Source organism: Falco peregrinus, chromosome 4 (assembly GCF_023634155.1).
Source record: "Falco peregrinus isolate bFalPer1 chromosome 4, bFalPer1.pri, whole genome shotgun sequence".
NCBI classification, from domain to species: Eukaryota; Metazoa; Chordata; class Aves; order Falconiformes; family Falconidae; genus Falco; species Falco peregrinus.
Window position 1 is genome coordinate 36793004 of NC_073724.1, and position 12922 is coordinate 36805925.

The 12922-nt window shown below is 35.2% G+C and overlaps 1 protein-coding gene across 10 annotated transcripts in view; it reads right to left on the reverse strand.

The window, feature by feature from the left end:
- Positions 1-12922, reverse strand: part of DMD (dystrophin) — a 1160159-nt gene that overhangs the window by 733035 nt on the left and 414202 nt on the right. For all 10 annotated transcript variants that reach the window (XM_055801176.1, XM_055801179.1, XM_055801178.1 and 7 more), the window contains one exon: positions 6660-6783. In XM_055801176.1, coding sequence (XP_055657151.1) covers positions 6660-6783 — 124 coding nt within the window. The remainder of the gene's footprint in view (positions 1-6659; positions 6784-12922) is intronic.

Genomic DNA, 12922 nt, shown 5'->3' on the forward strand with positions numbered 1-12922 from the left:
TCAAGCATGCTAACCAAATCACCAGGCTTTCATAGCACAAAGTGTTAAATCCTTATATCACTTCCTTGGTTGCTTTACTCCTGTCTTAGCATAAAAAACCCTGTAAAATGCTTATTAAAGTAGAAATTTAACATATATATGAGCATATATAGCAGACATCCATATATGAGCTACTCAGAATGAGAGTTAACTGTAGTATTAACAGCTTCTACTTTTGTATTTTATCTAATACACTCAATTCACCTTTCTTCACTCAAAAGTTTCTCACCCAAGTTCAGACTAGCTGGTAATGGCTGGTAAAGGCTAGCTGCTAAAGTTTCAGGATAGAGTAGAAATCTAAGTTTCTGATGTCATTTTGGGTTGGTAGCAATACAGATGGAAAGTAAAACGATTTTGGATCTGACAGCCCCTCAATACTGTCTCATAATTAACAACATGATGTCACTTCATTGATTTTAAACTAATTTAGTTCTATAATTTTGGGTAATTTACAAACTTTAAATCAGAAACCCAAAGACACAGCATGAGGTCAACAGGTAAGTTTGGTGCTAAAAATAAAACTGACTATAAACTTCCCAGAGATCCTGACCAGCACAGTCTTCCACAAAACAAAGTCCCTTACTTTACTGCAGGAGATACACACATACAAAAGGAGATGCCACCACAAATCCTACACGACACGTATGGAAAGATAAGACACAACCCTGACTACAGCTTCTCGGTCTAGCTGACTCTGCCAGGCTTCCTGATCACCTTGTTTATATCCACAGGAAAGGTATATTCTGTGTTACTTGACTCTTCAGGGGAAAAGGTTTCTTACAAATGAAAACAAACCTCAAGCAGGTGTGTAACAATGCATTGGGTAGAAGAACCTTATACACTTATATTTGAAAATGTTATTTTCCAAATAGATTGCTATGCCTAAGAGGAAATAATACAAACACCTTCGAATAAACTCTCTTAAAATAACTTTTAAAGTGTGATGCTTAAAACATCTTCAGTTTAATGAGGAGCTCCCTGAAGACTTTCCTGTACTACCTTCTAACACTCGGAGCTTTACAGAGAGATTTTCCGTTCAATTCATACATTTCCACAGTGTCCTTATAACTGCCATTCATTTGTGCATATAGAAACAATTAAACACAAGGCTTTTTAACATTATGCCAATGCATCTATCAAACACTTTCAAGAATATGATTCTGTATAAATAAAACATATAAGGAAAGGATATTTAAGAAAGAAATAAGGATGGAAATACTTTGCCTTTTATAAACATATGCTTAATATATACTAAATTATCACTGAAAGATTATGAAGTTTAATCCCAATGAGTTAAAAATAACATACTGATTTTTAATAGTTTATGTATGTCAATATATTCTTCTACCATTCCACTGTACAATTTAAATATTTTCAAAGCATAACAACAAAAGCACCTATTAATTCTCTAAAATTTCTTACAGATTCTTAATTAATACTACTCTGTCTATATTGGCAGGTATAATTAGCATGAGTCTAACTAAAGAGAACTCAAAGGAACTATTAAAACACTAAAATATACTGTAATAATTTTATTTAATCTGTAATGCCAGATAAGTAATTATCATGAGTGCAACTGTAGAAAGCACAAGCAAATCATAAAACCCCCACAACTAAAATATACTAAAAGCTAGCTTTTCGAAACAAAAATGATATGACATTGAAGCCTGTGGCAGTGAACCCTCCCATGTCCAGTAATATGCTACGTGTGCAGAAAAATATGGAGAAATATACACCTCTCTCCTGAAACATTACTTTCCAGGTCCTGATAGAAAGTATAAGCACTACATATGAAGCCCTTAAAGAAGAGAAAATTTGGTACATATCAAAGTTTCTGGCAGTTACTTTTCTCCATTCATTTTTATGTAATTGGCATGAATTATAAAAATGAAGGTCTGACACTGGTGACAGGAAGACACACACACTGAAAACACAATGTTAGCCAAAGGAGAAAAGACTGTCCTCTTCTTCCTCATACAAAGACAAATTATTTGACCTGGGGAGAAAGGAGGAAAGTCACCCTAACTACTTACAGCACTCATCACATAGTCCTACCATCACTCTGTACACAGTGCCATCACTTGATGAACCTGTAAACTGTGTCTTGGATTTTTAAGCCACTCAGAAGGATTTCTATAAGCATATGTGAAGTGCCCTGAAACAAAGGGAGTAGGAGCCCTCAAAACACTTCTCATTTATCTCTTTGGCTCTGTTTCACTACTTTTTTCCTTTACTGAAGGGGACCATACTCAATTCAGGTTCATTCATGACACAAGTAGGCTGGGATAAGTTTGAAGGTGTTTGTGAAGTTCTGAAACTCTTAGATTGTGTACATTGTAATCAACAGGGTTTTTTTGACGAAAAGTTTATGGTTGCGGCAAAGTAATTTCAAAATATTTCCAAATATATAACCTTCCCCTTTTTTACTCTTTTTAATTTCTGTAAAAGAAAAAAATACACCTATATGAGAAAAAAAAAAAAAGTTACCTTTACAGGCTTTCATCCAATCAGAGATTAATTCTATTTTGGACTATTTTATAACTAGTAATGCAAATATATAATAGCTTAGTTTTAACTGATTGAATAACACTAAAAATTCCTCCTTAGCTAAAATGTCAAATGAAGGTGAAGAGGCTATTTTCACAATGCTAAACCTTTTATTTGACCCTGAGATTTTAGCTGGCAGCTAGTGACTTCATAACCTAGAAAACGCTGGTGGGCTGCGGAATTCAATCCAACATGCTACTTTGAGGGCTCTACGGAAGGCTGCACAGTCGCCGTACGCCCCGACCTCCTGTGCCTCTGACCAAGGACCTTCAAGGGCAGGAGAGGGCAACATTATCATTGCTGGCTCTGACAGTGATTCAGCTTTCAAATATCCAGGCCCAACAAAGCACATCTGAAAAAGGTCACTAAACCAAAACGAACAAATAAGAATGGAGCTCTTGAGAATGCCAAGAGAACAAATTTAATTGTCTAGGATATCTGACATTTTCCCTTACATCTGTTCCTTATTTGTTTACCTTTGATTCTGAATTTCTCGGTGCTTCTTCTTGGCTAACCAAAACTGCCTTCAAGGAGTTTTCTTCCCAGTTGATTGATGTATGCTCTAAAATCTGACTTATTTTTAAGCAGGATTTTATATTTAGCAAGTTTTAATTTTTTGAACCTGAACCTTCATCTATTTGAACTTGCAATATTGAAAGCTCATTATGGCTTAAGAAAAAGAAAGAATGTCCGAGTCATTGTTAGTTTTTTTTTAGCAATATATACATACTAACTGGAAAATGTTAACAGTGTATTGCAGAGTAACAACGTTTATGGCATTAATGTTTGGATGTCTGCATTATTTAGGAGTATCTTGATTGTTCCACAATGAAACTCCTATAGTTACGGCATCCAGTTGGTCTGGCCAGGTAGGGAAAATATGCTTCTTTCATAGCAGAGAAGGGATATAAATATTTTTTGGTTCTCCCCAGACATAGGAATGGACATTTTTTTCATGTCTAATATATTCAGTCTGCGTAATACATCTTCCAAAGGCTAAATTTCTGCCAGTATCTAAAGAGCAGCTGGCTTAGCAAACACATTTAATACAGGCTGCTTTTGGCTACATCTCCCCCAGGCCTCCCCTGAGCTGGGATGGGAGCAGGCTTTTGCACTTGATGAATCCTCAATAATGGCAAAAGAACTTTCCATGTGGCTGTCGTTTCTGAAGTCTGCATCCCTTCATCATATAGCAGATGCACCTCCACCATATCATATGGAAGTGACACCCAATCCAAGAAAAATTATGAGTAGAAGCAAGCTGCCACAGCAAAGAAAAAGAACCCAACAGCATTCAGCTAGTAAACTGTCCTCAAAAGAACAGCAGGAAAAAAAAAAAAGTCATTAGGAAAAGGCCCTAGGACTCAGCACCTACTGTGGTTGAAAATAAATGGTAGGTCTGACATCAGCCAAGCACAGGTGTTCTGTGCTACACCAATACATAGATTGTCTTCAAGGGAGAAAACTAAGTGGTTGCCTGTAAGGGCAAGATGGGACTTCCGTATAAGAACAATACTTGGTTATGACTACATACGTCATTACAATACAATTATTTTCAGTTATCACCAACGTATGTTTTCCTTTTTGGCACTTTTTTTTTTAAAGATCTCCTATTACTTTACTAGAACTTATAATATATTAAACCCCACACTATTTTATTTTCCATTTTTCTGAGGCTCGTATTGAAGGAATTAGAAGCAAGAAGTGTTAAGCAACAATGAAACTTCTCAAATCAATGAACTGGACTGTACTTCCTTCTTTGGCTACTAGTTTTACGGACAAACAGAGAACAGACCAGCAAAAGTGAGGCCAGGACAAGCTTTAAAACCTGGCATTCTAAGAACTTGAGGGTTTTTTGCTTTTTTGAAATGCATGTACAGAGACTTCCATTAACTGAAAACTGGTCAACACAGAATCCATGCAGTACTTGTCAAGTGCCATCTTTCAGAGTTCATTCAAATTAATAGATGTAATCAGAATGTTTTCTGCCTTAAAACATCTAGAAACGTCTACACATAACTTGATTTTCTCCATAAAATATTCATTTTAAAAGGAGTGATACTCTATGAAATCAAAACTAGTCTTGGTCTTTAAGAATAGTTTCAATGTTAATGAAGCATACATGTTCATTGCTCTTATATCTATTCAGAGTTTACTGGTTTGTCTCAGACCCCTCTTACTACAATGCAGATCCTTTTCCTGCACTACTTTTCAGTAAAGAACCTGGAAATTGTTTTCTTAACCATCCAGTTACTCAATTTTCAAGGAGGTCAAAGAAACACCTGAAATATCTCTCACTATCTGCAGTGTCTAGAATTCAAACTTTAAATGCCCATGTGCTGGTCAAATTCCACACCTCTTTTCCCTCACTTGCTCTTTCTCCCATATTATTATATGTTTCCACCAACTTAAATTAAACCTGAATAAATGTGGTAGGTAGTGGCATCCCAGCCCCAACGTTCTTTCCTCAGCATCAGCAAAGGCAAGACAAGATATACTGGGAACTCCAGCTGGGCCCAAAGGAGGGTCTGTGGTTCACCTACCTTCTCCCCTTTACTTGTAGTGATCATGTCCTCAGAAGCAAAGAAAGGAAAGAAGGAAAGTGAACCATGGCCCCTGTATCCTTTAAAAAAAGTCTTTGAAATTGACAAAATAAGGTGGAACATCATATTGGTTAGGGAAATCTGACAGTGCAGGTATCCAGTGTAATGTGTAGGTCAAGATGAGCTGAATTGCCATCCCTGAAATTGTTGTGTTCCTCAAAATGGGAATACATGAAGGGGAGACAAGCATTTTTTTCTCCCCTTTATTTCTTTTTTAATTTCACCTGCCATGAATATTGAAGCATTCAAAAACTTAACTGTACAACTATTTATGTACTAGATGAATCCCATTAGCTCATTATGGAAGCATTTAAATTTATCAGTTCTTCTCCATATATTTGATCCATTTTGCATACATTTTTGTATATATACTTAGGTATATTTCACATAACATGAAGAGGTGCCAGGAACTAAATTTAGGATATTACATTCTAATGGATACTTAATAGCAGTAATATTATGACAACACTAATAATTAAAATTATTGGAAAAAAAAGTGTGATTTAATGCGACATTTTAAAATGTGCATTTACAGTCACAAAATTAAGTGTTCCTCAGTCTTATCATAGCTGATTTATGATGGACAAACAGACAGGGAGAAAAAACAGCAGCAGAACTTCAATGCAATAACTTTGTTCCACCTGTTTGTGTTCTATGAGTATGTATCACCATATATCTTAATGAAGTTCCATGATAAACTAAAAGAAATAATTATAAAAAGAACTCCCCTTTCTCTTACTCAGAAAGGACAGGCATTTTTGCATGTATCTACAAAAACTAAATATGAAGAAAATTTAGAATACTTTAGGTGTCAAGGGCTAAAATCAGAGTTTGTAAAACATATACACAAACACAGTTACTGCTTAAGCAGTGCAGAATGATTCATTGTGCCAAAATTAGAAAAGAATCATTTTGGTTGAGACATGGTACTACAACAGAGTAACAAAAACCAAAACAACAACAAAAAAAACCCAAAACAAAACAAAAAAAAACCACACCAAAAAAAAAAAAGTGGAAACTGATGATTTTTATGTATAATTTACAGTGCTGTAAAAATATTTAGATACAGATTTCCTTTAGCATACACTAAAAGATGACACTTTTCACATCCATTTATGCATGTATAATGTCAATTTAAGCTGTTGGTGTGGAATGATGATGCATATTTAAGAAGTAATATATAGGCTTTGATTTAACTTTATCCAAAGACTTTCATAAATCTAGAATACCTTAATTAAATATGAGTATGCATGAATAAAAAAAGATCTCTGAATTCAGACAGCCTGTGTAGCAATTTTGGTGCCAAAATCTAAAAGTCACAGAGAGAGTGAGCACTTCCAAATTTCTCTTGGACATAGGGACAATCAATACTTGTCAGAATACTTTTCAACTCATTTAAACATGGACTTTGAAAGCACATTGACAAGCTAATGCAAACTAACAGACATATATACAAGTACTTTCTCCTACATTGACTCTTTCTCTGAGATCTGAGAGATTGCCTTCTTTTCGATATATTGCAAACTCGGGACTCTGAAGCACTGCTTCTGAGCGGGTCATCCAGCTATGGAGCTCTGTTGTATCTGAGTCAAACCTAAGAGACAGAGAAGTACAATAAGACATTCCATTGCCACACAGTTTCTGAAAACAGGATTGATATTAAATATGTTTAACTGGTTGTTTAAACAAGTGAATAAGCAGCAATTTCTCTCAGCAGAAGACAATTTTACACCCCACCCCCCACCCCCCATATTTCAATGGATAGTTCGTAAAACTATTAATTCCAAAATTAGGAAACAGAAATACTTTTTCATTTTTAAGACCCTGATTTGACAGCTGAACAGATGCAGCCATTTTCACTATAAGGCTTCTAATTTTACAAGCTGATGTTTTTGGAAGACATGAAACAAGTCGGTCTCAGTGAAGAGTTGTACCACAGATCCTGCTGGGTCAGCTGAGGATGTAAGGTCTCTCTGGCTGGCCAAATGCAGGCTTCATACCTGCAAGATTTCTGTTCCAGCTTGTGCTGGCTATATTATGAAGGATATTCAAGCAGGAAACCTGACCATTAGCAAAGAGTCTTTTCCGACTGACTCAAATTTGATGTAGAATGCAAACTACTATTCAACAGTAAATTATAATTTCCCTACAGCTAAAACTTTTAAAACTGCAGATTAAGATCCCCAACTCTCTGTATCTACTTTTTAACTGGTACAGTCCTTTTTATTACAGTCTGGAACCTTTCATCAACTCCTTTAAAACTGAGTGGAATTTGTTACCTATTAAAAAGGTAGCAGCTCAAAATGAGGGTTATTGTAAGCAGATGTTTAAATTACTGATGTGTAGAAAAATCAAACTATGATTCAGAATCTACTGTAGCTTCTAAAACAAGAGGCTTAAGACAATGTTTTTATCGTTGTGCCACATGGTATGCTTGATTGCATTTCTTTATTGCACTGTATGTTCTAATATTTCTATCTAGTTTGTGACAGATTTTCCTTTTGCAGCTGTAAAATGAAAGCAATAGAACAGAAAGACCTAGAAAAAATAATTAGCTGTGTCCTACAGTTTGCTTTGTAAATATAGGTCGTATCATTTACATACAATTGAAAATCTACTAAAAACAAGAACTTAAATGACAATTACATTTTTGAAGGAATTAATTCTTTTATAAAAATATACTCCATATAAACAAGAACTACAATGCAAGGATTTAAGTGCTACAGAAATCCACATATACAGAAATGAAAACTGAATACAAAAAAGAGTTCCATGTTTGATCTGGTATTTATGCCTCCCTTATATTCCTTCTCCACTGTGACCTTTGTTACTCCATTTAACAACACAGTGTGAAAGTCTGAGTGATAAATAATGAAAGCAGAGGAAAGAAGAATTACACACTACCTCAATCCCAGCTCAGTATTCTGTATTCAAATCATAGACTTTTAGGAATCATTTTGATAAAGCATTTCCTAATAATACTATTTGAACACTCATTAAAGAAGAAAAATATGATTGTGGAGTAATGAAATGTGCAGAAGTCTTAATTTTATAAAGAATCACACGTTCAGAGGCAGAAGACAAAAGAAAATTCCCAGATGGTTCAGGGAATCTCTGTGCTGCTACCAGATTCTAATCCCTGAAATTAAACTTCACTGCCAGTTAAGAGCTTCCTACTTCAGCTTCATTTCTGATCCTACGTGACACTAAATAAACTGTAATTCTTGAATTATTATATTATTCTCTGTTCTGCATATAACTATATTTAATGACCACAGAACATCAGACTTCTGATAACAACAAAGACTAGTTTACCAGTCCCTCAGTACTAAAATCCCTTGGCTGCAGGTAAAATTGTATTACTTCTGGTGTTCACTGCATTGCCAAGCTGCAGGTAAGTAGGACCAGTGAGACCAGCTTTCTGAAGAATAGCCTAATACTGGCCTGGTGTAGGATGGAAATTGGCAGAGCGAAATGTTTACTAGTGATCATTTCTTAATTTCTTAAACAAAAGTACTTAGCTGTTGGCTCTGCAACATCCTCGGTGGAAGAGGAATGGGAGAATTTGGAACAGTTTTGATAGTATAACAAAATAATCTGGAACACATCCTATGGCCCAGAGATTCATCAGGCCACAGATCTTTAAAGTACCTTTGTACCCAAGCCATTCCATGATATGGTATGATTCTATGATATGACAGATCTCAGATAACAGATTGCTCTGTCACTTGCAGTTTTGGCTGGAGATAAATTTAAGTCCACGAACAAAGCCTTCTGCCCCAAAAAGGGCTATAAAGATGGGGCAGAAAAGGAGCAAAGGACAGGAAACATTTCTAAGTAGCTTTTTGCAGAATATAAATATCCTGAATGTAAAGACTTTTTTCAATTACCTTGGAAGAAAAATATACTCTCTTATGTTCAGCTTGTATAAAACCAGGAAATACAGGTAGAATACAGCACTTAATCATTCCACTGTGATGATTGGACATTTTCTTTCTAAGCACAGCTGCAGTTACAAACTATATTAACTCTAGATTGACATCAAAGGATCAATGCAGTCTTTAAATCTACTAAGTACAACAATACTTGTAAAAAGTAATGCTATATTACCTTTCTGACCCAATAAAGTTGAGTGCATGTAGAATTTGTCAAAATAAATCCGTGAAAAAAAACTAAAAATAAATCACTTGAGACAATTACTCTAAAGAATTACCTTAATTTAACATGCATGTTAGCTTGCTCCCCACCTAAAAATTCAATCTGCAGCAGAAGATTTATTCTTTATGCAGCACTCATGGTTTAATTTTCCATTTAGTCTTTCGTTCTGGTATTCCACAAGAGAGTTACTGCTTTTTACTGCTCTCACTGCCCTCTGTCTCCAGCCCAGCATACATCAGCTGAGTTCAAATACAGTCTCTTGTTACTCCAGAGCATGTTTAAAAAACATCTTCACATTTGTAATCCATGTCATTCAAATTTTCATGGAACTCCCCCACAAATCGATTTTCCGGATCATACTAAGCCATATGCCCATTTCATATTCCCATTGAAAATTCTCTTGCTGTTATCACCACATGTACTTGCTAGAAAATGATTCCTTGTTCTAGCTTTCCCTTCATATTCTGTATTAAATACACAGTAAACTTCACCTTGATGCATTACACAATTTAGTTGCATTTTTGGTTTTTTCTTCTGTGTATGGAATTTCTAACCTGAATACCCAGCAGGGTATGACACCCAAGTCCTTCTCTAAGCCCCACATCTCATAAAATTTCTGGAAGCTACTAACAGCAAGTTAAATTTTGATATTTCAGAATAAAAATAAATTCTATTTTAATTAGCAATCAAAGGGCTGACTGACTATAAATCTTCTATCTACACAATATACCTTATAAAGGGCTATTGCGTTTCTTACAGATGTCATCTGGCAAAAGAAGATTTTAAACTCATAATGTTGCTTTTTCTTTCACACTGACATAGTAAGATGATGACAGTGAAGTAATGTGCATGCACTGACCTTCCACATATTTACACAAACTACTTCAATGTTGTAAAAGTTCACATAGCAACACAAGCTGTCAAGTACCCAGCTGTCATGTGGCCATCACAGGGTATGGTCTATGCTCTAAAGTAAATGTATTTCATCTTGAAACTGCTAGTGTGTTACTGCTACCACAACTAGACAGTAGTTTCAGTGGTTCATTCTTTCAACAGATAAAAATTGCCTCACAATTTCCTTTGCTCTTTTGTTTTTGCCATCCCTCCCCAAATTAAACTACACTAGCCATGTCACCTCTATGTATCTTTGGCATGGGTATAAGACCATTTGCCTACATATTGAGCTGGCAGGGAATATACAACTCTGAACCAAGAGCCACATTACTGAATTACTGCATTTCCATGACTGGACTGAGATGCCTAGCTTACTGGCAGCCTTCCTCAGCTTGTAGCTCCTCATTGCCTAGACATGTTAGAGAACAACTTCACAGTATATGATGCTCATTGAAAGACTTACTCTGTAATGAACTAATTGCCTGATGCCTGTTTTCCTCCTCTGTATTTGTAGGTGATGAGCCATCAGTTGATAAATAGCCTTGTTCTTATCTCTTAATTCAACAGCTTGAATTCTGGACCTCCCTCTACATTTGTGACGCTACTTAATTTAGCCTCATCACCATTATGACCAGTGCCTTTCTGTAGTGCACACCAAGGTGTCAAAGAAAATACTAGATCAATCCGAAGCATAAATCACTAACAGACACTTCACTAACATCATCTTATCAGTCTCGTAGTTCTTATTTAGCCAACTATCCGTCTTACCACTGGTAACGTATGGTTGTAAACCATACTTTTCCCCAGCTTGAGCAGTAATTCCTGAATTGTAACATGGAATGCTTTGCAGAAATTCTGACAGATCCACCTCATTTCTCATATGTAAGCAAATCATGGCTAAGGCAAATGAAAATCTAGAGGTTGTTGTAGAGTGTGTTCATTACCATCTTTTGCCTTCAGCAAACACACAGTGGCTAGAGATGCAAAGTAGTTTTAAATCCAGTCATCATGCCTTCCAGTGAGTGCCAAATGGTACCACTCCTATAATACAGGAGGTAATTTCGGAGACTAAATATGAAGAATATATAGTCTCATTGTATTTGTCACTAGGCCATTTTTCACCTCACAAACAGGGTAAACGGTTAAAAACCACAGAGCCCTAAGAAGTTATAAAGTGTCCATGTTTACAGACCTTAACATACCCATACTTCTTATAGTCTAAATTAAAATGCTTAAAAATTATTTCTCCTGTAAACAACAGAAAACTATCCTGCTGTGTCTCAGTCACCTTTTCCTTTCCTCTGGCACTGGCTACACAGATACAACACTGAAATCCAGGACAACCAGGAAAATTGAAGACATGGCTTTACTCTTTTTTGATTTGCTAAGTAATGTTAGATAATACAAGAGAAAAAGATCAATTAAGGGTAAAACAGCTCAACAGAATTACTTTAAAACTGCTAAACAATCAACATTTATTTCTAATAGATTTATTTGGACAGTAATGGGATATTTGAAAAATTAGCTATCAAAAACTCTTGGAATAATCCATTATATTTTTTTTCTTCGATATATTTTCCTACATCAATCTAATTTTTTCTAAGTAATGACACATTAGAATTCCTAGTATAATATTTTTCAAAGAAATAAAGACTACTCTTTTAAAAACATTGTGAACATTTGTTAAATGAAAAAAACACTAGATGGAGCAACTATTCTATTTTAACATGGCTTTCTCTTCAAGGGGCACAACATCTCTTTCAAATCTGTGGATTAACATTATATCTATTATAATGTTATGAAAAACAGACTTTCTTTTGAAAGAAGCACATATGAATTTACTTACTAAATGACACAGAAAGGTATCTTTGGACATTATTCAAGAACATTAATGTTACAAATATGTTTAAAGTAAGTGTTAAGTCTCTCTAACCTGTTTGCTATTTAAAAACTTACTGCAAACTGAGTAATCTTCACATTTTTCTATGCTATAGAACTGACCTGTTTTTCCCATAATATGTAAATAACATGAAAATGAAAATGTTACCTTGCAACCCTTTCTCCCATTTACAGATTTTTTCATCCCAAAACTTCAGCTGTGTTACATTTATCTTTAGTCCTAATGCCTAATGCGTACCTTCAAGACCTTTATTATACAGCTCCAAGTATTTTTCCCTTCTCAGTTTCAAATTAATTCCTTTTGGAAAAGGAGCTTTCCACAACCAGTAACAGAACTTAGCACATGTCTGAATTATTCTGAAATTTTTAAGCATTACTTTTGAGGTAGTTTTAGATTTTTTTGCAGGAAGTGGAAGGAAAAGAGAGAAAAAAAAAAAATCATCTGCTTCTTATCTCTGTTTTCCACCACTTATGCTAAAAAGTTGCTTTAGGAGGCAAGAAAAAAATCAACAGCTTCTTTCCTGTGTATTTACACCACAGTGAACTGAGTCAATGGAAATGTGACATTCAGTCCTGTGTATGCCATAGGTCTACAAGTGAAAATGCTTCTCAATTTCTTCAGAGACTCTCATACTTCTAATCCTAAAGCATTTGGAAATAGAAAAATATTAAATATTCCAGAAAGCTTGAGCTTCAGTTTTAGCCATACATTGTTTCTCCTCAGCTAAGTAGCTGAAGACCATAATCTTATACAGTCCACTAATGCAATATTCAGACTAACC